Here is a 26,009-nt window from a genome sequence, read left to right on the forward strand (position 1 = left end):
GGGTTGTACTGTAAGTCCAGACAATGCATGGGTATGGTGGCACATAGGCCAAAGAACTGGTTTCCTATCAAGCAACTTCAATGTATGTCCCTGCTAACCCCAATACAGTATAATAACTAATACACTTTATGGCCCATAACCTTTGTAGGTTTCAATGAATTGTGATTGGCAGTGTTAATATTTGGACTATGCCTCCATTGGTACTCACATGAGGACCCCCTTCCAGAGGGGAGCTGCTGTTGGGTGTGTTGCTAAGTATTGGGGAAGAATTGCAGAGTTCAGGGAATGGATTTGGGATGTCAGGGAGGGATGATGACCGTGACTCTTCATCTCGTAATCGCCTATAACAAAGAGAGTATTTAGAAAGAGTCTCCTAGGCTACGTGCACATGACCGTTACTGTGGCTGTGATTTGGCAGCACCAGATGACGGCCCCAGAAGAGATCTATAGCTTTGGGTCATGATGCAGTGATCACGCAGTGTCTCAACGCACTGTGACCTGACAGGGTCAGGAAATTGTCTTTTGCCGGATTGCAGCTGCTCAGCTTTCTATGCAGAGGGGAGAGGTGAGGAGCGTTTCCCCCTCCCCTCTTCTGCACCTCGGCGACTGCATGTAGCCTTAAAAGAAATCCACCACCAGGATCATATGTTATAAACCAAGCACACTGACATATTGGTGTGTGCCTTGTTATTAAGAAAAAAAGGATTTAAAAATGATGCAAATAAACCTGAGGGGCTCCAGGCTCCATTAACACCTATGGAGCCCCTCAGGCTCATTTGCATCATTTTAAAAGACGTTAAAAAAAAAAAACAGGACATGATAAGCTAAAAGAAGAGGTTCCTGCCAGAGGGGCTCACATCAGTATTCCAGTGTTCTTGGTTTACAATCCTTCATCCTGGTGGTAAATTTCCTTTAATATGATTTGTTAGGCACAGGTTTCCTGACTAGACACTGCATCCATATGACGTAGTTCTTGGTTGTCACAGTCAGCTTGCAATAGTATAATAATGTAAGAAAATGGTTGCATTCCTAAAGTAACTTATTCAACAGGTCACCCTAACACTTACCCCCATCTTCCGCTCTGTATTAACAGTGGTTGTGATCTTTTCACGTCTATAGACAACAGTTCCGCTTTTTCTGGGAGCCCCTTGTGTGGTGTCAGGCCACGGCTTGTGCTTCCTTCCCTTTCGTATGGATTGTCAGGTGCTGGACTGTGACTGCTCTCCAAGGCCTCCAAGTCCATAATGCCCCCTAAAACGAAAAAAAAAAAAAGTTCAATCATTTCCTGCTGATCTCTGATAAATTGTTACTTATATCAAACCAAAATATATTTTTTCACTATATGTAACGTCTGTCCACCAAATATTCTTAATGTACCTATTTATTAATGATTCTCATTAGCGTATAGGTGACTTGTAGATAATATAATAGACACGTTGGGAGTGGCACATATGGGGGGCAGAATATTGATGGCTTTGCAGTGTGAGGAGTGTTAGGAGTGCAGTGAATGGCGCTGTGACAGATGGACACTTTCCATGTTGGCTGTGTCTTTAAGCTGTAAGGTTGCTATTTGGCTTTTGTTGTTGGCATGGATTCTGCTTCTTCAGCTAATTTTCTTTCCCCGCTCTGACCTGCACCCGACCTGTTTCACTCCTCCTTCTTGGTTTAAAATGTAACTCCAAGGGAGGCCGGCTTGTGATACCTGTATTATTAACACATTCAGTACAGTACACCACACACATAGCATAAGGTGTGGCAGGGAGGAATTGTATCATTATACTTCAGTACAGTAAAGTAATGAAACCACAAGCCCCTTTACGTCCTGCTGGAACGTATGGTTCCACCTCAGCCTTATATAACCAATATGCATTACATGTATACATGTAAGATAGCCAGAGATCCAAGAAACAAAATCCAGATTTAGTCTGAGAGGTTCATGGACAGTTAGTGCCAGGTTTAGAAAATGAGGATCCATGGCAAAAACTGATCCAACCATTTGCTATCGTGACAGAGTGCGGCATCATTGGCTCTTTACAAAAGAATCCAAACATTGTTACATAAAGTGTTCATGGAAACTCCAATGCTAAAGGAAATCTACCACTGCCCAAGATGTGATTTACTACTGGGCTTTGTGCTGGTGATGCTGGCACATATTTTGTTTAGGCACAAAAACCTTTAGTTTCAGTAAAAAAGCAAACAAGAGTCGTTGACATCACTCGGCTATTTTCGTGGATGCGTCTTGCCATCATCTCACACAGCAAGCTGCTCCTCGCTGCGGCAGTGCAAGAACCCAGAAATGTCTCCATGGACTCCGGCTTGGTGTTTGAATGATTGTTCGGACACAAGCCACTGGCACCAATGAAAATATATATTATATATATTACATAAATATAGATTTATTTGTAAAACCAAAGAACGGCAACACACCAATAGTTCAATAGAAAAATATGTGGGTATTCACCCAGAGTGCAAAAAGTACAAAGTTTCGGTGAGCAATGGATATCGTTGGTGTAGCAGCGATCATAGCAGAGACGGAGGCATAGCAACCATTTGGAAACAAAGCCAAAGTCCGTGGTGATGCCTTTGGGTTCTCAAGCAAGGCACATGTGCGAAAGGTGCCAAGAGGCGAGTGACGTCGCTGGCTCTTGGAGGCAGTGGGAGGAGGAAAAAAAAAATAGAGGCGTGCATACTTATAATCCGGAGGATCGTGAAAATGGCCTGATGAAGTGCAACATGTGACTTGTGCTCAGCTTCTCCCTCCCTCACTGATGTCAGCTCACCAGGCTGTGAGCTCTGTGAAGGAGCAGGAGGGAGGAGCTGTACAGAAGCCCAAAGGTGGGAGCTGATAGCGGAGGAGTCTGCAGCACAGACAAGTCACATGTTGTTGTTTTGAAATGCATCCAAACCAAAGACCAACCCCTGGGACTACACAGAGGATTCTGTCAAGAAACCAGATAAATTATAACACACAATGATATTGTAATGCAAATGCTTAGAAAAGGCAAAAAGGTATATGCGCAATGCAGCTGTAATGGGCTTCTGAAATTTGTCTTTAGTGAAAATTAGGTCCCTGGTGACCAAATCTCCATGAAATAAACTTTTTCTGTCTAATGTTGCAATTTAGTTTCACTGCAGTAAGAGGACCTGAAAGTCTGAAAATATTAACTAGCTTTTCAGCTGTCAAATGAAGGCTATTACTGGAGTGATTTAGTGTGCAAAACTAGGTCTATACAGAGACAATTAACATATTTTACATGTCCACATAGTATATTGTGAGATTTATCACAGCTATGGTCTTGAGGGCTTGTGGAAATCTCTGACAATACATTATGGGACACATTTACTAAGAACAGTGCAGTCTGTACTTTGTGCAGTTTGCCTGTGTATAGTGCAGAGGGCGCCAGATTCAGGATTTCTGGTGCACGTTCTGCATGAATATGGACCCCTTGCACGTCCCTTAGTAAATGTGTCTCTATGGGGGTACTGAATACTATTTTACTATAGGAATGAAGTCAGTGAGAGGGCACTAATGTAGCCATTAATAATAATATGCTCTTCTACCCCTAGATGAATGGGCGATCATGTTCTGATATCATACATCCAACAACAAGCGGTGGAATGTGGGAAGCAAACTGGCATGACAATATTCTGTGTGCCTAATATAAGTATGAATATATATTCTACTTGACCCTTATTTTTAAAGTAGAGCAGTCCAATGTGCTATAGAGCAATGGGAGCTGAGTAGATTCATACAATATAAAGTCATACAGAATATGTAGGGTTGTCAATCACCTCCTGCTTAAAAACATCCCAGGACACTAAGAACAATCTGCCCCGCCACCCCTGCTATATAACATGCTGACTGCAGCCAGGACACTCATCATAGTCTACTCAGCTCCTCCTGCTCTACAACATTCTGCCTGCAGAACACTAAATAAATCTGTTCAGCCCTTCATTCTCTATAACATTCTTACTACATGCCCAGGGCAAAATGTATAATCTACTCAACTCCTCCATCTCTATAAAACACTGCCTGCAGAGAGGACACTATGTACAGGTTGCTCCACTCCTCCTGCTTTAAAATATTCTACCCACACATACAAGGCATAAGGTATAATCCACGTAGCTCCTCCTACTCTATAGCATGCTGCATGCGGACAGGACATTATGGGGCTTATTTACTAAGGGTCGCAGATCGCACTTTCGTTGACTTTTCGGGTTTTGCGCGGCTTTGACAGGTGTTTAACAGGTGTCTGCGCTGGGATTTGGTCGCATGTGATCGGTTTCTGTTGCAGCTGCGCTGGCATGCCGTCGGACAATCTGACTGATTCGGACTGAGAGCAGGATTTAACTTTCAAACTGTGTCGCAAGACAATGCACTTACATGCACCAGGGGAAACGGCAGGATATCGACCGCACGATCTTAGTGAATCGCAGCACAGTGCATTATCGTTGGACAATGCACTTTTGGGGAACTTCATCTGTCAGGTAAGTAAATGTGCCCCTATGTGGTAGTTGCACAGTTCCTCCTGCTCTATAACAAGTTGCTTGCAGATAGGACACAATATACAATCTGCTCAGCTCCTCCTGCTCTATAACATGCTGCCTGCTGAGAGAACACTGTGTACAAGCTGCTCAACTCAGTTCTTTATGCTCTATAACTGTGGTGGCGAACCTATGGCACTGGTGCCAGAGGCAGCACTCGGAGCCCTCTCTGTGGGCACCTGGGCCATCACCCCAGAATGAAGTTCACCAGATAGAACTCAAAGAATCTGCCTGGAGAACCTTTCTACAATGATAGGTGAATTTGCCCTCCTCCTTTCAACTGCGTTGGTGTCCTTGGGAGGCTGAAGGATTGAAAGTTGTCATTGAACAAGGAGAAATACATTACTGCTTAAAGTGCTGCGCTGGCACTTTGCAATAAATAAGTGGCTTTTGGTTGAATTTTGGGCACTCGGGCTCTAAAAGGTGCGCCATCACTGGCCTATAACATGTTGCTGGAACATTACACTGCATTTTCATGGTGACAAGTTCACTTTAAGGAGTGGAATTTGATTTGATTTGGAGGATCCAGGACTGTCACCTAGAAATAATACATTTTTCACTCATAAAAGGGAACAGGTAAAACAACCAGAACAAGTAATCCCCAAAACCTTAAGGAATGCTCGATTATTGTTATTATTTCCCTTTATTTATATAGCACATACATACATACATACATTGATTAGTGGACTTTGCAATCTAAAATTGGGAATGTTTTATTCAGTTTAAATGGTTGTGATAAAGTTTTATCTCTTTTCCCAATCATCAAAATTTGGAGGGCCCTTTCATTAAGGGCCAGGTGAGAGTCGTGGCCCCCACACTGTACTGAAGCAGCACAGAACCACCTCTGAACTCAAGTAAAGGGGCACGTGCCGCCAGCGCTGTGTTTACAAATGCAACGCTAGCCCATGTGGGCGAGGCTTGGCCCAATCGTACTTGCTTTTCCAGCTAAACACATGTGATTAGTGGTCAATTGCATGTGTTTCAGTAGAAACGCATATGCGATCCCCTGCGTTTGTAAACACAGCGTTAGCGGCATTGTACAGAGCACTTCTTCCCTCCCACTCTGGGAGATTAAAGCAGGCAGAGGAAGGGGAGACATGTTCCTGCACTGTGAAGCTACAGCTTGGAGGTGCTCTGGTATCCCCCACCCCCCCATAGCACTTCTGACAAAGCCCACCAGAGCCCCTCAGGCTTCTTAGCATAATAATAAAAGTCAATTTTAGAAGGAGGCCATGGATAAGAACATTACCACAGTCACAGTGCCTGGATCTATGAGTAAGTGCCCCTGGTTTATCATGATGGATTTTGACAGCAGATTTCCTTTAAGGCTCATTAGAAGTCAAATGAAATGTCAAAGGGTGGCTTGGTGGAATAGACTGTGTATTGTTTCGTAAGGTCTGTTATCAAACACTTATTCTAAAACAATATTGGTTCACTAAGGGTGATGTCACACATGGCGTTTTTATGCCGTTTTTAGTTTAGTGCATTTTCAGATCATAAAACGATTTTCCATCCTATGGAATTTTATGGTTTATCAGAACAATGAAAAAAACATGCTGCTTATCACATGTTCTTGATTAATTGATTATCAGCAAGTATGACCACATCAACAGAAGCAGATGTTTTAGCAGTCTGCAGTTGTGAAGCATTCAGTGACACATTAACATGAAGCCAAGGAGGAAAGACATCAGTGATCTCAGAGGAATACTTAATGCCTTCATTTATCAGCCTGGGAAGGGTTATAGGGCCATTCCAAACAATCTGAAGTCTAGGAGTGGACATCCCAGAAAATTGGAGTCAGACCATGCAATACTTGAGAAACTATAAAATGCACAAGAGCTTTGGGCCCGCAATGTCCTTTGGAATACGGAATCTAAAGACATGATGTTTGGACATATTCTACAGTACAGTGCCAAGTTTGAAGAAATGAAAGCTGACGAGACTAACATGGAGATGCTTGCCCAGCACCAAGACGAGAAAAAAACCTCCTGGCAGTGTCAGATGGCAATATCATATATACTATACTAACTAATAAAACACGTTATGACATATATTATATATGCGGCTGGAATGTCTTCTTAAACTTCATAGAAACAATTTACTGCACAAAGCAGAGGGACATTTTTTTTAGAGTCTTTGTTTAGAACAAGAGGTTAATGTAGATATGTGACCCAAATGCTCTGATGGTTCCCACACAAAGGAAACTAGACAGTTTGCATTTTTCTCTGTCCTGGTCCTCTTGCGGAACTTGAAGTGTCTGCAGTTGTCAATCCTGTTTAACCCCATGCATGCCAAACCTGGGAAACAAGATACCCAGCTACAAGATCCTCATACCCTTGCACAATTTCTAGACAACAATACAGATCCAAGATGTTCTTGCTCTACCTCATACTCAGTTTGCCTCAAGCTGATGATAATCCTGAAGGTGCCGTTCTCTGTCACTCTGCCCATTGTGTCATTTGTCTGGTTAATTTAACATAGTGCGCTATTCCGGGCAAGGCATGCTGCCCGCTCTCAGTGGGCCATTTAGAGAAGCAAAGCTTGCCATGCATGACTTGGGTTAAATATGACCTTTTTAAAGCTATTGAAATAATTTAAAGCAAATATTTAATTTACAACACGCAAGAATCTCATCTGCCGCTTTATTCCCTGCAAGGACCTGTGATATGCGGAGCAATTAAGAGTGTGGAACTGCCCGCTGGAAGCCTTATTAAACTCGCTAGCATCTCTGATTAAGACCTCTAATCGGATTGCATGGAAAATCATTTGACTGCCATCTCTCTATTTCCAGGGCTTGTTTTTCCTAACAAAATTACTTGAGCAACTATGCAAATATCATCCGCCTTAATCTTCAACTGAGCCCAGCAGCACAGCGGCGCTGAATAATGGACTGGAGATATCGCAAGTGTTATGTGACCTAAGGCAGTCAATTAAGTATTTGCTTCATTAGTTTAGCTACCAAAAATGTTGAGGTTTTTCTAATAACATATATTTGGAGTATTTCAGGGCTATAGGTCCATGCTTTTGGGGTAAGTCCAGGAAGTCTGAACCCTTACGGTTCCTCCAGTAGGCCAATACAGCTATATAGAAAAAGGTCCCAAAATCCAACTGAAGTCAAACCCATTTGGATGTGAATGAAGTCATCATTTTACACTTATGGCTCTTTCTAATGGGATCTCAAATATAAAGATTTATTACAATTAATTTCATTCATCCTGCTGTCTGCATCATTATTCTTGGTAGGCCCCAGTCCGAGACTAAATATAACCATCAGCATCCACAACCATCCACAGATCACGAAAACGAGGAGTCCGATGGGGTCCCACGTACCTCCGTCGGACCCCTCCGTCAGAGTAATGGAGCAAACTGTTTACTTCCAGTGGATAGAAATCTGTCCATGGTCACTCAGGTGCCACCTCGTTATATCACACAGCTCTGATTACTCTCTATGTAATTAACGAGCTGTGCACCTGTCAGATTTCTATCCACTGGAAGTAAACATAGAAGCTTTCTATAGAAGGACAGCAAGCAGAGATCTAGAAAACTGTGAGGAATTGATACAGAAAGTATATTGGAAAATAGTATTATTTTTCATCACACAATAACATTAATTTGCCAAAGTGGGAATACCCCTTTAAGGACTGTCATTTTCACTCCACATCCCATATACCTGCCATTATCCTTTACTGTCTGACTTTTTGTATGGAGAAAAGCAAGTGTAGCACAGTGTAGATCAGCCTGTCATGGTGAATGCTTTTTACTGTTCACTTCTTTGTGTAGCAGTACATTGTATGTTCCATATCAGTCACTGATCATTATTAAAGAATTTACAATGTAATGCAAAAATAAAAAAAAATGTGTATCCATTGAGTATGACAGTTTTGTCACCTTGGTATCTGCATTTTCTGCAGTGAATACTTTATACTGTTGTTATTTAAATAACTAGTCTAAAAATGTTTGTTTTGATCAAATTATGATACTAATATATTAAGACACTACACAATGCTTTCAATTACACATGTTATGGCACATGTACCATCCAAAATAAGATCTGGTCTGGGTGGGGTTTTAACTACTGGGGCCCCTATACTCCTTCTCTGGAAAAGATGGCTGGACATCTGGAGAGTAAGGGAGAGTGACCAGGGGCTTAACTTGAGGGGGTGTAGAGGTTGCAGTCACAACCGGGCCCAAGAGGCTTAAGGGCCGATAAGGTATAACTTTCCCATATGAGAGGACTAGTCTTATAAACCATACATTATAGACAGGGGCTTGGCACAGACTTGGCACTGGGGCCCATCAGCTTCAATTTACTCTACTGAGAATGACTACACCTGTCCATTCAATTCCACATCAAATATATATATATATAATGGCTGTTAATGGTTAATAGTCAGTGTCATTGGTCATTTCCAGTACACATTGTGGCCAGAGACCATTGTCAGCCATTTATCTATTCCAGCTTCTGTCAGCCATCCTCTGGGTAAAAGTGGGTACAATCTGCTGCAAGGCACCTCTGCTGGTGGGTTATCTCACATGAGAAGGAGTGGGGCACCCACATACACATTAATCGTGTGGAGTGACGCTCATCTGATATGTACTGTGAATATAGCCTTTGCCCTGAAGGTACAATAGAATGGTAGGAAATTCCCTAAAGCTGAAAATATCAGTTCAAAGCTAGGTCAATAATTCTTAATGACGTACAGGTATAACATGACTGATCCTCAGTTACAGCCATCTTCAAGAATTTCTACTGAGTCATTCACTGACCTCTTCACATTTTATGGTTTTTGGATACAAATCTGTAAAATTAGGTATAAAAACGAAATTCTGCAATATATAGTGAACACCACCCTTGGGGTTACATGGAAAAGGGGGGGGTATTCTATAGTATCTACCATTAATTTTCTTCTTACTTATTATCATATACCGTCTCCTCAAATAGTTCTCTCCATTTGTATTGGCCAATACATAGCACAAACACCTACTTAGAAATAGGGCCAATTTACACATCAAATAAAATAATCCACTCTTTATTGAAATTTTTACAACATAAATACAAATACAGGCAGTCCCCGGGTTACGTACAAGATAGGGTCCGGAGGTTTGTTCTTAAGTTGAATTTGTATGTAAGTCGAAACTGTATATTTTATAATTGTAGATCCTGACAAAAAAAATTTTGGCCCCAGTGACAATTGGAGTTTAAACATTTTTTGCTGTAATGGAACCAAGGATTATCAATAAAGCTTCATTAGAGACACCTTACAGCTGATCATTGCAGTCTGGGACTATAGTAAAGCATTCAGAGAGCTTCACCAGAGGTCAGAGGGGTCTGTCTGTAACTCTGGGTTGTCTGTAAGTCGGGTGTCCTTAAGTAGGGGACCGCCTGTACAAGAAAGTTCAAAGAAAGGAAATATGCAGGTATACATGAGAGTAGTGATGGAAAATCATCACATCAGATCATATCATATCACCGTGGGAACATTTGTAAGGGGGCCGGGAGTGTAAAATTCATAAATACATAAAATATTGCACCCAATTTTGGGTATAGCATATAACCCAGTCACTTTGAATCTTTAAAGTGCTAGTGCAAATCGTACTCTAATTATTGCAACAATGGGGCAGATTTACTTACCCGGGCCATTCGCGATCCAGCGGCGCGTTCTCTTCGGTGGATTCGGGTCCGGCCGGGATTCACTAAGGTAGTTCCTCCGCCGTCCACCAGCGCTGCTGCGCTGAAGTCCGCTGGAATGCCCTGAAATTCACCGGCCTATTCCTAGTGAAGGAAAGTGCAATTTTCGCAACACATTTTTTAAAAAAATGCGGCGTTTTTTCCGAATCCGTCGGGTTTTTGTTCGGCCACGCCCCCCCCGATTTCCGTCGCGTGCATGCCGGTGCCGATGCCCCAAAATCTGATTGCGTGCGCCAAAATCCCGGGGCAATTCTGGGAAAATCGTTGCAAATCGGAAATATTCGGGTAACACGTTGGGAAAACGCGAATCGGGCCCTTAGTAAATGACCCCCAATGTCTCAACCTATGTATCAAAGTGATCGTGCATGTCAAAACAATTGGACATATGTCTCCACAATTGGGTCAAATTCAATCACAGCAAGAGAGAGTACATTGCTTACCCCTGGTGTCTGATATACCCCGGGTGTACCACAGACAGTAAAAATATATAGTGAACACTGTAGCGTATATGTTTAGTATAAGGGAAAACTCTGTATACAGCTTGACAATCTTAAAGCAAACCTGTCACAACACTAACCCCATCAAGCCCACTAACAGTTCCTTCTTCCGTATGTGTACACCCACTGGAGGTGGATTATGCATATTTCTAGGTTGCAGTATGATAGAAAAATCATCTTTTATTCTTTTGTAGGATGCAGTCAGACAGTCAGGTAACCCTGCCTCTTGCAGTCAGGTAACCCCACTTCCGCCTCCTAATCGTGATGTCATTTACTGGTGATCTAAAGATCTAGTAGGTAGGGCTGGGAAAATGAAAAACAGATTGGATACAGAGATGGGTACCAGACTGACAGGGATATAACACTTGCTGTGTAAAATGTAATGACCTAATGTGGTCCTATATTTGGTAACCCAATGTAATCACGCACCTAGTGTGTTTGGATCCAGAACAACTAGATAAATGGACAGAGTACCCCTTGCATTGCAGGGGGAGTTGGACAAACACTAATGACTGATATTAAAAATGAATCTTTATTGGTAATAAATGCGAACATATAAAAATATACAAGTGGCAAGCAACTGACACTGATATATAGATTAAAATAGTGACAGAACAGCAAACGAGTGGAATGGTACAGATACAAAAGCGGGGCTACCCGGACAGGATGGAGGGTGGATGGTACACACTGTATATGTAAATTGAGCTCGGCATAAAGTGTATGTTACACCAACATGTTTTGTCTGTGGGCCAATCTATTGGCAACCAAATACTAAAACCCAGAAAGGGACAAGTTATGTATTACGGAAGTACACAGGTAGATGAATAGCCACCTCTTACCAGGTTGAGAGGGGTAATGGTGCGCCACCGTCAAGGATAGACCGCGTCCCCGACGCGCATTTCAGCTCTCACTGAACCTTCGTCTGGGGGGTGAGGTGAGGGGCTGAGCCTTCGTCTAGGTAGGGCTGGGCCAGATGCATGGAGTGGGCAGAGCAGACTGTTGCAGGAGGCGGGGTTGCCTGACTGCAGGAGGCGGGGTTACCTGACTGCAGGAGGCGGGGTTACCTGACTGCAGGAGGCGGGGTTACCTGACTGCAGGAGGGGGGGTTACCTGACTGCAGGAGGCGGGGTTACCTGACTGCAGGAGGCGGGGTTACCTGACTGCAGGAGGCGGGGTTACCTTACTGCAGGAGGGGGGGGGTACCGGACTGCAGGAGGGGGGGTTACCGGACTGCAGGAGGGGGGGTTACCGGACTGCAGGAGGGGGGTTTACCTGACTGCAGGAGGGGGGGTTACCTGACTGCAGGAGGGGGGGTTACCTGACTGCAGGAGGGGGGGGTTACCGGACTGCAGGAGGGGGGGTTACCGGACTGCAGGAGGGGGGGTTACCGGACTGCAGGAGGGGGGGTTACCGGACTGCAGGAGGGGGGGTTACCTGACTGCAGGAGGGGGGTTACCTGACTGTAGGAGGGGGGGTTACCTGACTGCAGGAGGGGGGGTTACCTGACTGCAGGAGGAAGGATTACCTGACTGCAGGACGCGGGGTTACTCGACTGCAGGAGGCAGGGTTACCTGACTGCAGGAGGGCGGGTTGACTGACTGACTGCATTGTACTAAAGGATAAAAGGTGATTTTTCATTCATGCTGCAACCTAGAAATATACTAAAAACACCTTCAGTGGTTGTACATATTACAGAAGAAGGTACTGTTTGTGGGATTGGGAGGGTTACTGTGGTGACAGGTTCAGTTGATGTTTGATGCCTTCAGTTGAAACCAGACTGCTCTAGAATACAGGGAATACATTTGTAATGGTAAATAGTCCCAGTTAATAAGAGTGGTAGATGGTAAGCTTTCTAAACCTGTAGTTACATTTCATAAACAATACACTCTAAGGCTACATTCACACAATGTATACAGTAGTACGGCAGGCATACATCGGCGCCGTGGAGAACATAGGGTCCGGCGCCATATTCCGTAGAAAGATAGGACAAGTCTTATCACGTTTGGCGCCGTGAGGCCATTGCGGTGTATGGGGGACATATATATGTCAGCTGTATATACGTCCCCCATAAATGTAGCCTAACACGTTATACAATTTTCCTATATACTTTCTGTTCAATTCCTGAGAGTTTTCTAGATCTCTGCTTGCTGTTGTTCTATAGCAGTAATGGCGAACCTTTTAGAGCCTGAGTGCTTAAATTTTAACCAAAAGCAACTTATTTATCGCAAAATGCCAGCACAGCAACTTATTTCTCCTTGTTCTTTGACAACTTTCAATCGTTCAGCCTCCTAAAGACACCAACACAGTTGAAAGGAGGAGGGCAAATTCACCTATCATTGTAGGAAGATTCTGCAGGAAGATTCTTTGAGTTCTGTCTGGTGAACTTCATGCAGGGGTAATGGCCCGAGTGCCCACACAGAGGGCTCCGAGTGCCGCCTCTGGCACCAGTGCCATAGGTTCGCCACCACTGTTCTATAGGAAGCTTCATGTTTTACTTCCTGTGGACAGAAATCTGTCCCTGGTCATGTGATGTCACATCTCGTTATAACACAGAGCTCTGATTGCTCTCTGTAATACAACGAGCCGTACACCTGTGTGAAATTACATGGCCATGGACTGGTATTTATCCACAGGAAGTAAAAAATTAAGTTTCCTATAGAAGGTCAGCAAGCAGAGATCTAGAAAACTGTGAAAAATTGATACAGAAAGTATATTGGAAAACTGTGTAACTTTTCATTTCACACACACTATCATTTATTTGCTGAAAGTAGACAACCCCTTTAAGTGTAAGGCAAAGGCTTTTGAACTCAGCAGCAATCAGGAACAGACTCAAGTTTAACCATTTACCTCAATATCTAAATTCTTGAGTATTGTAAAATACAGGTAACCAGACATATTTAAATAGAGACATAACTAGTATTTGTGCAATAGTGATACCCAGTCAAACAAAAACAGTCATCAGAAGGGTGTCTCAGGTTAGCTTACACCTGAGTCATATAGTAAAACCCCCTCCTAAGCGAGACTTTGACTCATACGGAAGTCATTGGCTTTAGAAAAAGATGAATTTCTTTCGTTGTGGATTATTTGTAGCATAGGATGGGTTATTAATAGATGATGGGGCACATCTGGTGCCAATGTTACACACTTGATAGATCTGGAAGCAGGAATGAATATATTTAGTACATAGATGTACTTGCACTGTATCCCAAAATCTGCATTTGTCCATTTCCAGAAATGCCCTTCACATCAAAACAAGAACAGTAAAAATACATTGTCAGTATTGTCAGCAACCATGGGGTTAAAAGGAAGAAAATCTGTCGTATGATACTGTCTGAAATAGACAATACCGACTTGTCGCCGGAGCCTTTGGAGGGTGTGCCATTGCCCCAGGTACACAAATCTCCCCACACGGCCACAGGGACAGGTGCGTCTTCCTCAGCAAGGTGCCAAAACATCCAGATTTATACAAGAATGATTCATTGTTGGCAGCTGCGGCTGGCCCGCCATATGAGCTTCACAAAAATAATCTTATTACCCGCTAACTGCCATTTTTCCATCACAATTGCACAAGACCGAGCTTTATGTAATACTGAATAAAATTACTGTCATTCATTTTCTTGGGGGCATGCTATTTTTACAACCTCCACCAGCAGCCTGCTAAGATTGCCTGGGGTTTCTATATCATAGGACCTACAGTATACGTTACCAACGGCAATTTGAAAACAAAGGTAGATCAGATCACTTTGAACCCCAATATCCCCTGGTTATGTGATGACCGACATGACCCCCGCAGACTCATTAAGCCAGTGGTTTGTTCCTGTAGTTTGTCATCCTTGACAATTCTGAGCTATAAGTTTAAGGCTGCATTCACACATACATATGGGGGACGTATATACGCCCCCCATAGTTGTAAATTGCGCCAAAAAAGATAGCGCATGATCATCCTTGCGGCTCTATTTTCTATGGAGAGGGGAGGGGCAGACAGCAATCACCTCTCCTCTACAACCTGCCTGATGTGGGCCAGACCGGCCGTAGCTGGGTGGCACATGTGTGAATGCAGCCTAAATTTAGAGTAAATTTCTCAGGGTGAAGGGGGCCACCCTCTAAGCACTACCTACTTCCCACTAATTCTGTCCCGATTTTTTTTTTTCTAATCGCTTTATTGACACATAATGAAACAGAACAGCATCATAGAACAAGGAACATTAGTTGAGGTCCATCAGAAATAACAATGTACAACAGAATGTAACCATTCACCATTCGTGGAGAATTCTGCATGAAAGTGACAACCTTAAAACTCCCTTCCCAACTTTTACATATAACAATAACCATCCTAGTCGAGTGGTGTTAGGCAATACGGTACTCAGCCGTCTTTCCCCTGTAAATTGAGAAACCCCTCCTGTCAGAAATGTGGGGTACAGGAAGGGTCTACTCCCTTTTAGAGCTCTATCCCATCACTGGCTCTTTTTTCTTTCCTTTTTCCACATCAGGCCTTACCTTTGCATTTTTGGTCCTAGAGTCGCTATTTTGCCTGCTACCTTTGTGGTAATGCTGTAACTACACATTCCAGTGAGTCCTCGAAAGTGCATCATATTACAAGTATCTTACATGATGCACACATCTGGTATTGGTTCTCTATTTTCTTTATATAGCACCTTCTATATGTAAGTATGAGGCTATTATTGTAGTACATGCACATACATATTAGGGGAGATCTGTCAATGCCAGAGTGATTTAACATTAATTCAGGATTTTAGAACATTTTTAGGCAATTTTCTGACTTGTCCGAAAAGGAACCTGGCCTCAGTAAAAAGGGGATGTGTCTAGTCCGAGTGCCAGAAAATTCAGTGTGTGGTTCAAAAAATTCAGTACTTAACAGGGTTGCCCCATTGTAGTAATTAAGGCCCTAATTACACGATAGTGCCCAATTTTCTGATCGGTAGGGGACTCAGTGATCACTAGAAAGGTGGTCCGATGTACCCCCATCACACCCCAAGATTACCAATGATCTCTATGGAGATGACGGAGATAGCCAAATGCTGTAGCTAGATTTATCATCCTGCATGATATTTCTCTGCAGTATAAGACTGTGGAGTCTAACTTTGCACTGGTCTATCCAATAACAACGTATTTAATCTCCCCCATTGTGTTGAGTGTAAATAGTGCCAAAGACCTACAATTACATTCTTTGTTTTGAGTATAATTTCTAATTTTCTTTGTATGTGTTATACAGAAAGAACTAAAATTACAGTCTGTAAGGCGGACAATTTTTTCTTTTTCTTTTCAGTATATTGAGAAATTGTACTTATAAAGAATGTCAATAGACAGTTGCATAATATCACTACAAGTAAAACAATGGAGTAACACAATTAATATTCTTCATCACAATGGGTAGAGATAATGTAGGAAGGCAGTTATTGTCTCTTCCAAAGACAGATTGGGACTAAACAACTGGCCCTGGCAAATAAACCTTCTCAGCCCTCATACAATATTGCTACCAACATAAAAAGCTGTGTTAAATGAACTTTCTATATACTCAGTAATGGATTATAATACAAGCAGTAGCCTGGGGCCCAAGCCTTCTTGGGGGCTCATAACAACTAAACCACCCACTAAATTTTATATTCAAAAGGACCTTCATTCATGAAATCCTTGTACATCTGTTCAGGGAGTCCTTGATTCATGATATTAACACACATATAATGGCTTTACATTAAGGCCCATGCACACCGAATTGCAGCAGATTTTCTGTGTAGATTTGCCTGCAAAAATCTGTTGTAGATTATAAAAGCTATGAAATAGCTGTGATGTTAATGCTACCATGTACATTCTGAAGAGTGATATCACATGCATGAAAGGCTTCATGCCAAATCCTACGCTGTAACGTGTTAGTTTTCGGATTTAGAATTGCAACAGATTTCTCTTCTCTCAATAGTAGAAGTGAAATCCTATGTGTATCCATAGCAGAATCCAGATGACAATCTCTGGTGAATCTACATGTATTACAAGGTGGGACACCCACAGAGAAAATCTACACCAGAGTTCACATGAAGAGGATTTACAACTACGACATTTATAGCAGCATTACACCAAATGTGCAATCACCTTTATATTTATATACATTGCATCATTTATTTACACTTTACACACACATAATACTATGATATCATTTTGCCTCTTATCTGAATGAGTGTTTTCTTATATTATTTTATCTGGCTGCACCAGAGAATGGGGCTGGAGGATGTGGTAAGTGGCCATGAAGATGAAACGTATTCTCCAATAATCATGCTCTCTCTAGTGGGATGACATCTGGATAGCAACACTAAAGCAGCATCCAGAACTTTGTACAGACCTGACTTGGTTAAGAAGAACCTTAACCTGCCTTGTAAAGCATCTTCCAAACACCTACAGAAATATGTATACAAAATGATACTGTAGAGGTTACAGATAGTCAGCATGCAGAATCATGGCAAGTATTCTATCAAGGAAAATGTAGAGTTGGACAGTATAGGACAAGGAGCCCAATGTTAGGAGATGTATGAGATGCTCCCGGCAGTAAGATTCTTGTCATTGTAGAATGTTGGAATCCTGTCTATGGAGTGATGTCAGATTCATGTGCACATTCAGTGAGTTATGTATGCTATCTTCAGGCTGTTTGTTTTTGCCTTTCCAAGCCACACATAAGCACACATTTCCTGTAAGATGTGGACTTTCAATGATTAACCAGCTACTAATAGTTAGTAGAGGTAAAGGCCAGAGTTTATTTAACCCATATGTGCTGGTATTACTGCCCTCTAGGAAAAATGGGTTAATTGTTTGGTTTAGCTTCTCCCTTCTATCAACCTGTGTGGCAGGAGTTAATAATTGACTTGATACTCCTCATGCATGAAATGACCTCTTGTTATATTGTAAGCGACAGCAGGGGGAGGTAGGGAAGGCAGCAATCAGTGAAGCGTCTGATCCAAAGTCTATCTATAGGAAAGGCAATGGGAGGGTGCTGTGACGCAGCCAGTGCCATTTTAATGCCACCCACCCTTCACCTAGTAGCTATGTAAACTCCCTTTACTTGTGTTTCTCCCGCAGTATTAGGTTCATTCTTGCAGCAGATTCATCCCGACAGGTGCAGCACTCAGCAATGTCTGTTCCACGTCTTTCTGCTATTCTATAATCCTGTGTACACTTTCCCATGGTGAAATGGGATAACAGTCTCCATTAGGGTCTTGTTACGGGGGCATTAAGGAGGGCTAAGGCTTAACACAAAGAAGTAAAGCTGGATTTAATCATAAGCCTAATACTTCAATACTTTTGGATTGGTTTTACTTTCGTACAGCAAATTCTGTTATTTTCTTTCCAGCCTTCTAGATATATTCTTGAAGTGAAGTTCTGCAGCTGTTTACATTCATAATTCCATTTGGTGACCTAGAAGTCTGTCTATGATATGCCTTATCATATTCTTGCCTACCTTTGTCCAATTCAGAGGGAGAGGCTAACTTATTTGGACCTCTAATACATCAACAGAACTTCAACAGCTGATACCTTTGTTCTAAGAGAAGATAAAACTTTTGCCCATACTATACCCATACCGGTGCATAAGTATGGGGAAAAGCTATTAGCGACGGGTTTGAATTGAGATTGTTCAAGCATCTACATGTCATATGGATATATATGCCAACAACTTTGGGTGGAAGTCCACTGGTATAGATGTTCATGTAAGCCTCCTCACCTACGAGAGCTTTGGCCATTTTGTTCTTCTTGGTGTACCACACCCATTTTGCTCTTTGACTAGGCCAGATATATACTTATAGATTCTTCAGTCACACACCTTGAACACTCTAGGCCCAACCCATTCTCGTAACCTCACCTTGTTATGAAGAAAATCTAATGTCCTTTCTAGGTGTAGCAATATAGCATATTTTTACTATTCTACAGAATTCTTCTCGGTGATTCTGATTTCCTAACCAAAGAAAAATCTGACACGTTAACTATGCAGAGAATGTGTCACCTTTTATCTCCAGCTATATATAGACATAATAGTGATATCAGTTTGAGATGGTAGATTGAGGTGGATAAGAAACAATACAAATACCCATGTCATTACTATCTGTTATATCAGGAATGTACAGTAGGGCGCAGTTTATAAAAATTCGGCATTGACTTTTAAGTAACGAGAAGATTACGCCCTCTAGAATGTCAGCTTTCTTTTGGGAATTTTGGCAACACAATCAATGGTATCTTACAACCTCTTAACACTATATAAAAGAAACCTGTTAAGATGCTGTTAACAAAAAGAAATACAGAAAACTTCCACTCTACACAAAATGATGAACAGATTGGATAATGTTCATTGAATTGAGAACTTGTCTTTACCATGAGAATTTCAATAAAGAAAATAATGATCCTAATGGGTTAGAACCAGGGCATAAAGGTGTGTAAAGGTAAAATTACAATATAGGGGGACACCAGTATGTTAAATATTCCAAGGTAGGTGAGGTGGTCAAGATAAACATTTTAAATTGGAGCTCAGGAGCTTCTACCCAACTGGTCAGATCAACTAGTAACCATATAAAATGAAACATATACAAAGATTTTGCAAACAGAAAAATAAGAAATGCAAAAAATATCGGAAAATTAGGCAGTACAAGAGAACATAAAAAGCTAAAATAAATTGTATATACCACTCTGCTCCCTTCCCTTAACCTAAATATTCTCTATAATTCACGTAGAACATGATGACTTCAGTAACAAAGAATGCAGAAACCATAAAACAAAACTACTGTGATTTCTTCACTGCGTGTTCTCTGCAATGAATCACCCCGTGAAGAGACCTAGAACAGTAGTCATGGTGAAGGTAGGTCTGTAGACGACTAGAATCTAACCCAGATTAGGGGCAGAAGTCCTCTTTAATAGGACAATGAAAAAAAGTAGTAATATTTTTTATTAGCAAATGCCCATAGCACTTCCTAAATGCCTATGAGATCTGCTAGTAAAATGTTTTAAAAAGTGTAGACACGAAACTTTCCAAATCTTCCCAGAGAAAAAAAAATCCTTGTCTATTGACCACAATAAGTGTTGTCCCTGCCATTATTGATATTAAAACATCAACATTTGAGAACACATCTGCTGATCCAAAGCCGTTTCTCAAGTATCAGAAGGTTGGAAGAATGAGTGTTGTATATAGAGGTAAAACAGCTGCACAGCAAAAATTAAAGGGGTTGGCCACTTTACCTGTTTTTTTGTAATGTGTGTGTAAGTGTGGGGGCATGATATTAGGTAATTTACCAATATACATCTATATTTATTGATATGTAAAGTAAAGCTTCCTATCTTTAACCTCATCAGACAGACATTACTGTCCATAAAATGGCCGCAGATGGAGGGTCATGTGATCTCTAACTCTCCATGAACAATTGCCCTGCCAGGACCTTGATCTAATCATGAATACTATCATAAGTTCCTGGCTGGGCGATTGTTCATGAACAGATAGAGATCACATGCCCCTCTGTCCTCGGCCATTTTATGGACAGGAATATCTGGCTTATGAGGTTAAAGACAGGAGGCTTCAATGGACCTATCAATAAAGTGGTGCAGAACTTCTTATAGATCGTATATTGATAAAATAACCAGAGAGCAGAACTCAGTTAATGAGGGTTACATTTCACATAATGACCAGAACCACTGTAATACAGTTTAAATTAATCACCCTCATCCACAAAGCTCTGCACAATGCTGTACCTCCCTACCTCCCCTCTCTTATCTCACTCTATACCTCATCACATGCTCGTCAATAGGCGCTAGTGATCTTAGATTATTCCCTCTATTCTATTCCCTTAATTCGAACCTCCCACTTAAGTCTCCAGAACTTCTCCTTAACTGCACAAGTTCTCTGGAATGCCCTAACCTGGTCTATCAGACTAATACCCACTCTCCAAAGCTTCAAACGTGCTCTTAAAACCCATTTATTTATCCAGGCCTATCCCACCCGCTAAATGAATGCAACTTTAACTAACTTTATTAACCAATTCCAGGTACTCCCCCTCTCTGTTATCCGGAAAATGCCAGCTACCAAGCTCCATGCTTCTCTGCAGTCCCACTGACTTTGGACTTTGTATATAAGATGGCGGCTGATGGCTGGTTCAAGAAGCAGCATTTTTATTTATTAAATTATTTTTATTCCATTCCCTTATAATAATGGCTGGGCCATTATACAAGCTCTTATTTCTCTTGTGTCACCCCTTCATCCTCATAGTCTGTAAGTTCCTGTGAGCAGGGCCCTCACTCCTATTGTTCCATATGACTGTTATTGCTCTGTAATGTAATATTATATTTATATATGTTCCCAGAATCTGTAAGGCGCTACAGAATTTGCGCTATATAAATAAAGATCATTAATATTAATTACCTAATATCCTGCTCCCACACTTATACACATTACAAAAAAAACATGAGGTATATATCTGGCATGGGCAACACCACCACACTCCTAGTCATCTTGGGTAGCTGAAATTGGTATATGGTTACCTCCATTTCATGATCATGAATTTCCCGTACCCTTCATTGTAAAACCCATGGAGAGGGTATCCTTGTCCATGTTCTCTCCTCCCATTAAAAGAATGGGTGCAGCCCATCTGGTCTCAGCTCTACTTCCCTAATGAATGGTTTACCTCTACAATATGAATTCACCATTGAAGGACTATAAGCTAAAGAGTAGTACATGAACCCCTGTGGAAGCCAGTACAGCGATGTGCGTGGGGTCCATGATTGCCTGCGCTCTATGTGGCTACCTATTCTGGCTTCTTGTTACATTTAAATAGTATTGTAATTCTATTTTTATTCTGTGATTCTTTTTGTTTGATTTCTATACACACTTTTCTTATTAGCAATAGTTGCAGGCCACACACATTAATTTTGGGTATTATCCGTCTTATTCGGGCACCTTTTTTATCCTTTCAATTTACTTTCACAATTTGGGGACGTATCACATTATTATTGATTTCTAGCTTTTCTATAGAGATAAGGGTAGCAATTTGTTATTGTGACCTGCTTCTGGTTTATTGTCCTTTAAGTGTACTTAAAAAGACATCTACCACCAGGATGGAGGATTATATGCAAATGAACCTGAGAGGCTCCAGGCTCCATTAACATCTATGGAGCCTGGAGCCCATCAGGCTAATTTGCATACAGACCTTCATCCTGGTGGTAGATGTCCTTTAATAATATATTGTGTTGTCTCTTCTGGAATAATTAAGTGACTATACTTTGTCATAATATTGATGAATGCTGCATTACATGTTAATTCTTTCCTTCTCTGTAATTACAAGTCCACATGTGACATTAAATTTGCTTGTAGAGACAGATGTTTAATATACACCTATAAGTAATCCTTTATATATATATATATATATATGTATATATATATATATATATTGACACCCTCTGTTATTGGAATACAAGTGTCAGCATGTTCTTCCCCCACAGCGGAGCCCTGTACCCACATATTTGCCTATTATTACGGAACATCTTTTCCCTGTTCCTTGTAACTTATTATTCCTATAATAATAGTGACACTGGAGGTTATACTTGTGAGTGAAATGCGCTGGTTCCGGCAGAACACTACCTTTAATACACAATAGTTACCACTATACCTTATTTACTCAGAAATATTTTACAGCCACTGCTGCCGTGTGTCAATAGACATGTGCAGCAATATGTTCATTTACTCAAAGGATGCTTTGTCTTCTCCTCCAGCTTTTATTACATCAACCACCCTGTAAGACAGGTTTACTGATTGTGTTTTTTTTCTGTTTGGAGGAAATTGCTGATTTATTGCTGTACTTGCTAAACTGGCCAAGAATTTTAGAGAATAGCAAATAATGAATCAGAATATTTTTATGGCAAATATATTCTGGTGGCAATAAATAGCTTTGCATATAAATGCTTGATCATGAATACTTGTCTGTGAATTTTTTCTATGGTCATTTTGCTAGGTCTGTCCGGTGGCAAGATAGAATAGAGAGGAAAATGGAAAGAATCAGCATACATTGGCCCAGATCTATTATTCTGGCTGCATCAGTTTTCTGTCTTACTTTGCACTAGAAAGAACGTCTTTGGGGCTTGCACATATATTTATAAAGTGTCTGTTCCACTTTTGAATTAAGACAGAAAGATGTTCACCTAAAAGGCAGAGCAGTGCAAGGGGAACCAGATAACTGAAGACCGTGCGCCAGTATTCAGTAATCTGCCACACCCTGCACAATCATAAGGCAAACCACACTTTTTACAGTTTGCATCACTATTTCACTCATTTTAATGTATGACAGATTTAATGGTGGCAGAATTAACAAAGAAATACAGTGATTTCTGCCTCTTGCAGTGACACATAGGACAAATATGTGAGTCTGATTTCCTCCAGTGACACATAGCGAAGGCCTATGAGTTCTGATTCCTCCGGTGACATACTGTAAGAAAAACCTATGAGTCCTGATTTCCTCATCCCCATATAGAGCAGATCTTTACTTTCTGCCCACTTTAGCAACTTATAGGAAAATTCTGTGAGTTCTGTTTTATACAGTGACCCATGGGAAAAATCTGCCTCCGCTAAAAACATTTAAAGGAAATCAACCACTTAGGATACATAAAAAAACCTATTAATACTCACCTGTGCTCCTCTTCATCTTGATCCAGACACTGTCTGTCACTAGTCTTGACACGTCGGGATCACCTAGAAAATTAAAGTATAATTAGCAGCCCGGAGTGCTGGGACAAGATTTCCAGGGCCCCAGGCTGCTAATTATGCACGCCCCGCACTTCCCATATTATAGGATGTATCAAGAGAGGAATAGATTCTCATAATAAGGACATAGTTTTGCCCTTATACAAATCAGTGGTCAGGCCACACATGGAATATTATGGAACCAGGATTATTAGGGTAATGGGGGGACTAGAATACAATGACAGATTACATAATTTAGGATTATTCAGTTTAGAAAAAAGAAAACTGAGGAAAGACCTCATTACAATGTACAAATACATGAACGGGCAGCACAAGGATCTCTCCAAAGATCTTTTTATACCTAGGCCTGTGACCAGGACAAGGGGGCATCCTCTACGCCTACAGGAGAGGTGATTCTACCATCAACATAGACAAAGGTTCTTTACTGTAAGAGCAGTGAGACTATGGAACTCTCTGCCGCAGGAGGTTGTTATGGCGGACTCTATGTACATGTTAAAAAGACGCCTGGGTGACTTTCTGGAGAGCAAAAATATCACGGGTTATGGGGAAAAACATTCACTTAATTTTTAAAGGTTGGACTTAATGGACTTGCATTTTTTTCCAGCCTTATATACTATGATAATTAGCAGCCTGTAGCACACCATGCTCCATTCTGCTAATTATAACCTCTCTTTTCTAGGTGATCCCAGTGTGTCAAGATCAGCAACAGACAGGCATCAAGGCGAAGAGGAGCACAGGTGAGTATTAATAGGTTTTTATGTTTCATAAGTGTCTGATTTTCTTTAAGAAAAACTTGTCAATAATTCCTCCTCCAAGACTATGAGTCCTGCTCACCATTTCCCCCAATCTCATCTGAAAAACTAGTTTACTTAATTTACTAAGACTGGCATTTTGAACAGCAGTCATAAAATTCCCACTGCAGGCGCACTGGGCGTGAGTTCCTGTAGATCAGGTCTGAACTAACTGAGGTTTTTACTAAAGTAAATGTGGTGGGCTGAACAGTCCCTGATCCTACACGCCGAAAGTGGCGAATGGGTCAGAAAACTGTTGAGTTGGGGGGGGGGGGGGGAGGTTCATGTGCTTTGTCAACCAAAAAACTGCCGGAGAAAGCACAATAAATCTCCCCCAGTGTGTCTTGCTTCCTTCAGAAACTCATAGGGAATGCAAGTGAGTCTTGCTTCCTTTAGTTACTCGTAGAAAAGGGTGCTAGCCTAATTTCAGAATTAGGCCAAAAAACTGAATCTATTCTTTACCCTGTAGGCAAGTAAACCTAGTCTCTGGACAATTAAAAAATCCAGTAATATCCATTCTGATACTCACAAATAGGCAAAGCCTGTGAGCCTGACTTCCCCATATCCACTGTAATGAAAAGTCTGAGTCTTGTTTCTTCCAGTTGCTCATTTATACAAAATAATGTAATTCATGCTCACCCCATCCATGCATGGCAAATGTAATCTTACTTCCACTCGCATCTCATAGAGAAACCCAGTCAAGGGCTTTCCAAACCCTGACAGGCCATTCTATTGATTCCCCATTTATATGTGCCCCATTTACTTACTGAAGGTACCAAGATTCGGCATTTACATGACTGAAATAAGGTAACCATGAGAGCACATGAAATACATTCTTCAGTCTGATCTATAAACTGAGTTTTATGACATGCCTTCTATGAACAAATACCTTCTATGAACCTTGTATCTCAAGAAAAAGCAGATTCCTCCAGGTTTATTGCTTGTAGTGCTTACATTTAGGTATACTTGTCTTGTGGGAGCTGCTGCTTTTTGTCATTGCCTCTTGAGCTCTCTTTGTACATTCCTACACCTACATTCTCTACATTCATCCACCTCCAACTTTTCTTATCCTGTTCAGCCCTCAGACGGTAGCATCACACTCATAGACTTCATATACCATATCTATTCACGGATGAAGTCCCTCCTTTACTTCCTTTTATCGCTCATACTTTCCTTCATTATTCTGTGATGACTTGAGAAACAGAAAATCGACCTTCATTAAATTCTAGGTAAAATAAAAAAAGATCTGGCTCTTAGCAGTTCTTATCAGGTAAATACAGATTTAGATGTCCATCATACAACAGGTCAGGCGGTGAAATATTCGCTACATTTCAGACTCTACAAGCCTCAGTTGGCATGTATTTGTTCAAGTTCATGACAGAACAATTGGAAAAAGACTGCACATGTATGGCTTGTTTGGAAAGGTTGCCAGGATAAAGCCTTTTCTTTTTAAAAGGAACATGACAGAACATCTTAAGTTTAACCACAAGATTTCTGTAACATTGTGCTTTGGACAGGCAAGACCAAAGTAGAGATATTTGGCCATGATACACAGCAGTTTTCTTTTCCAGAAATGAAACACAGCATATCAGCACAAACACCTCATACGCACGGTGGTGGAGAGGTCAACGCATCGCACCTTGCAGTCCATGTGTTGACCGCGATGTACTCTGTACATTAAACTATTCTAGTCCAATGTCAAGGCAACTGTCCAACAGCTAAAGGTTGGGGCCAAAATTGGCTCACGTAACAGCAAG

General features: G+C 41.4%; 1 protein-coding gene across 5 annotated transcripts in view; it reads right to left on the bottom strand.

Annotated features, from left to right (window-relative positions):
- GRB7 (growth factor receptor bound protein 7) overlaps window positions 1-26,009 on the bottom strand; it is a 75,926-nt gene that overhangs the window by 14,419 nt on the left and 35,498 nt on the right. For all 5 annotated transcript variants that reach the window (XM_072111494.1, XM_072111495.1, XM_072111496.1 and 2 more), the window contains 2 exons: window positions 1,068-1,251; window positions 209-341 (listed from right to left, as the gene is read on the bottom strand). In XM_072111494.1, the coding sequence (XP_071967595.1) occupies window positions 209-341; window positions 1,068-1,251 (317 nt within the window). The remainder of the gene's footprint in view (window positions 1-208; window positions 342-1,067; window positions 1,252-26,009) is intronic.

Source organism: Engystomops pustulosus, chromosome 6 (genome assembly GCF_040894005.1).
Source record: "Engystomops pustulosus chromosome 6, aEngPut4.maternal, whole genome shotgun sequence".
Lineage (NCBI taxonomy): Eukaryota > Metazoa > Chordata > Amphibia > Anura > Leptodactylidae > Engystomops > Engystomops pustulosus.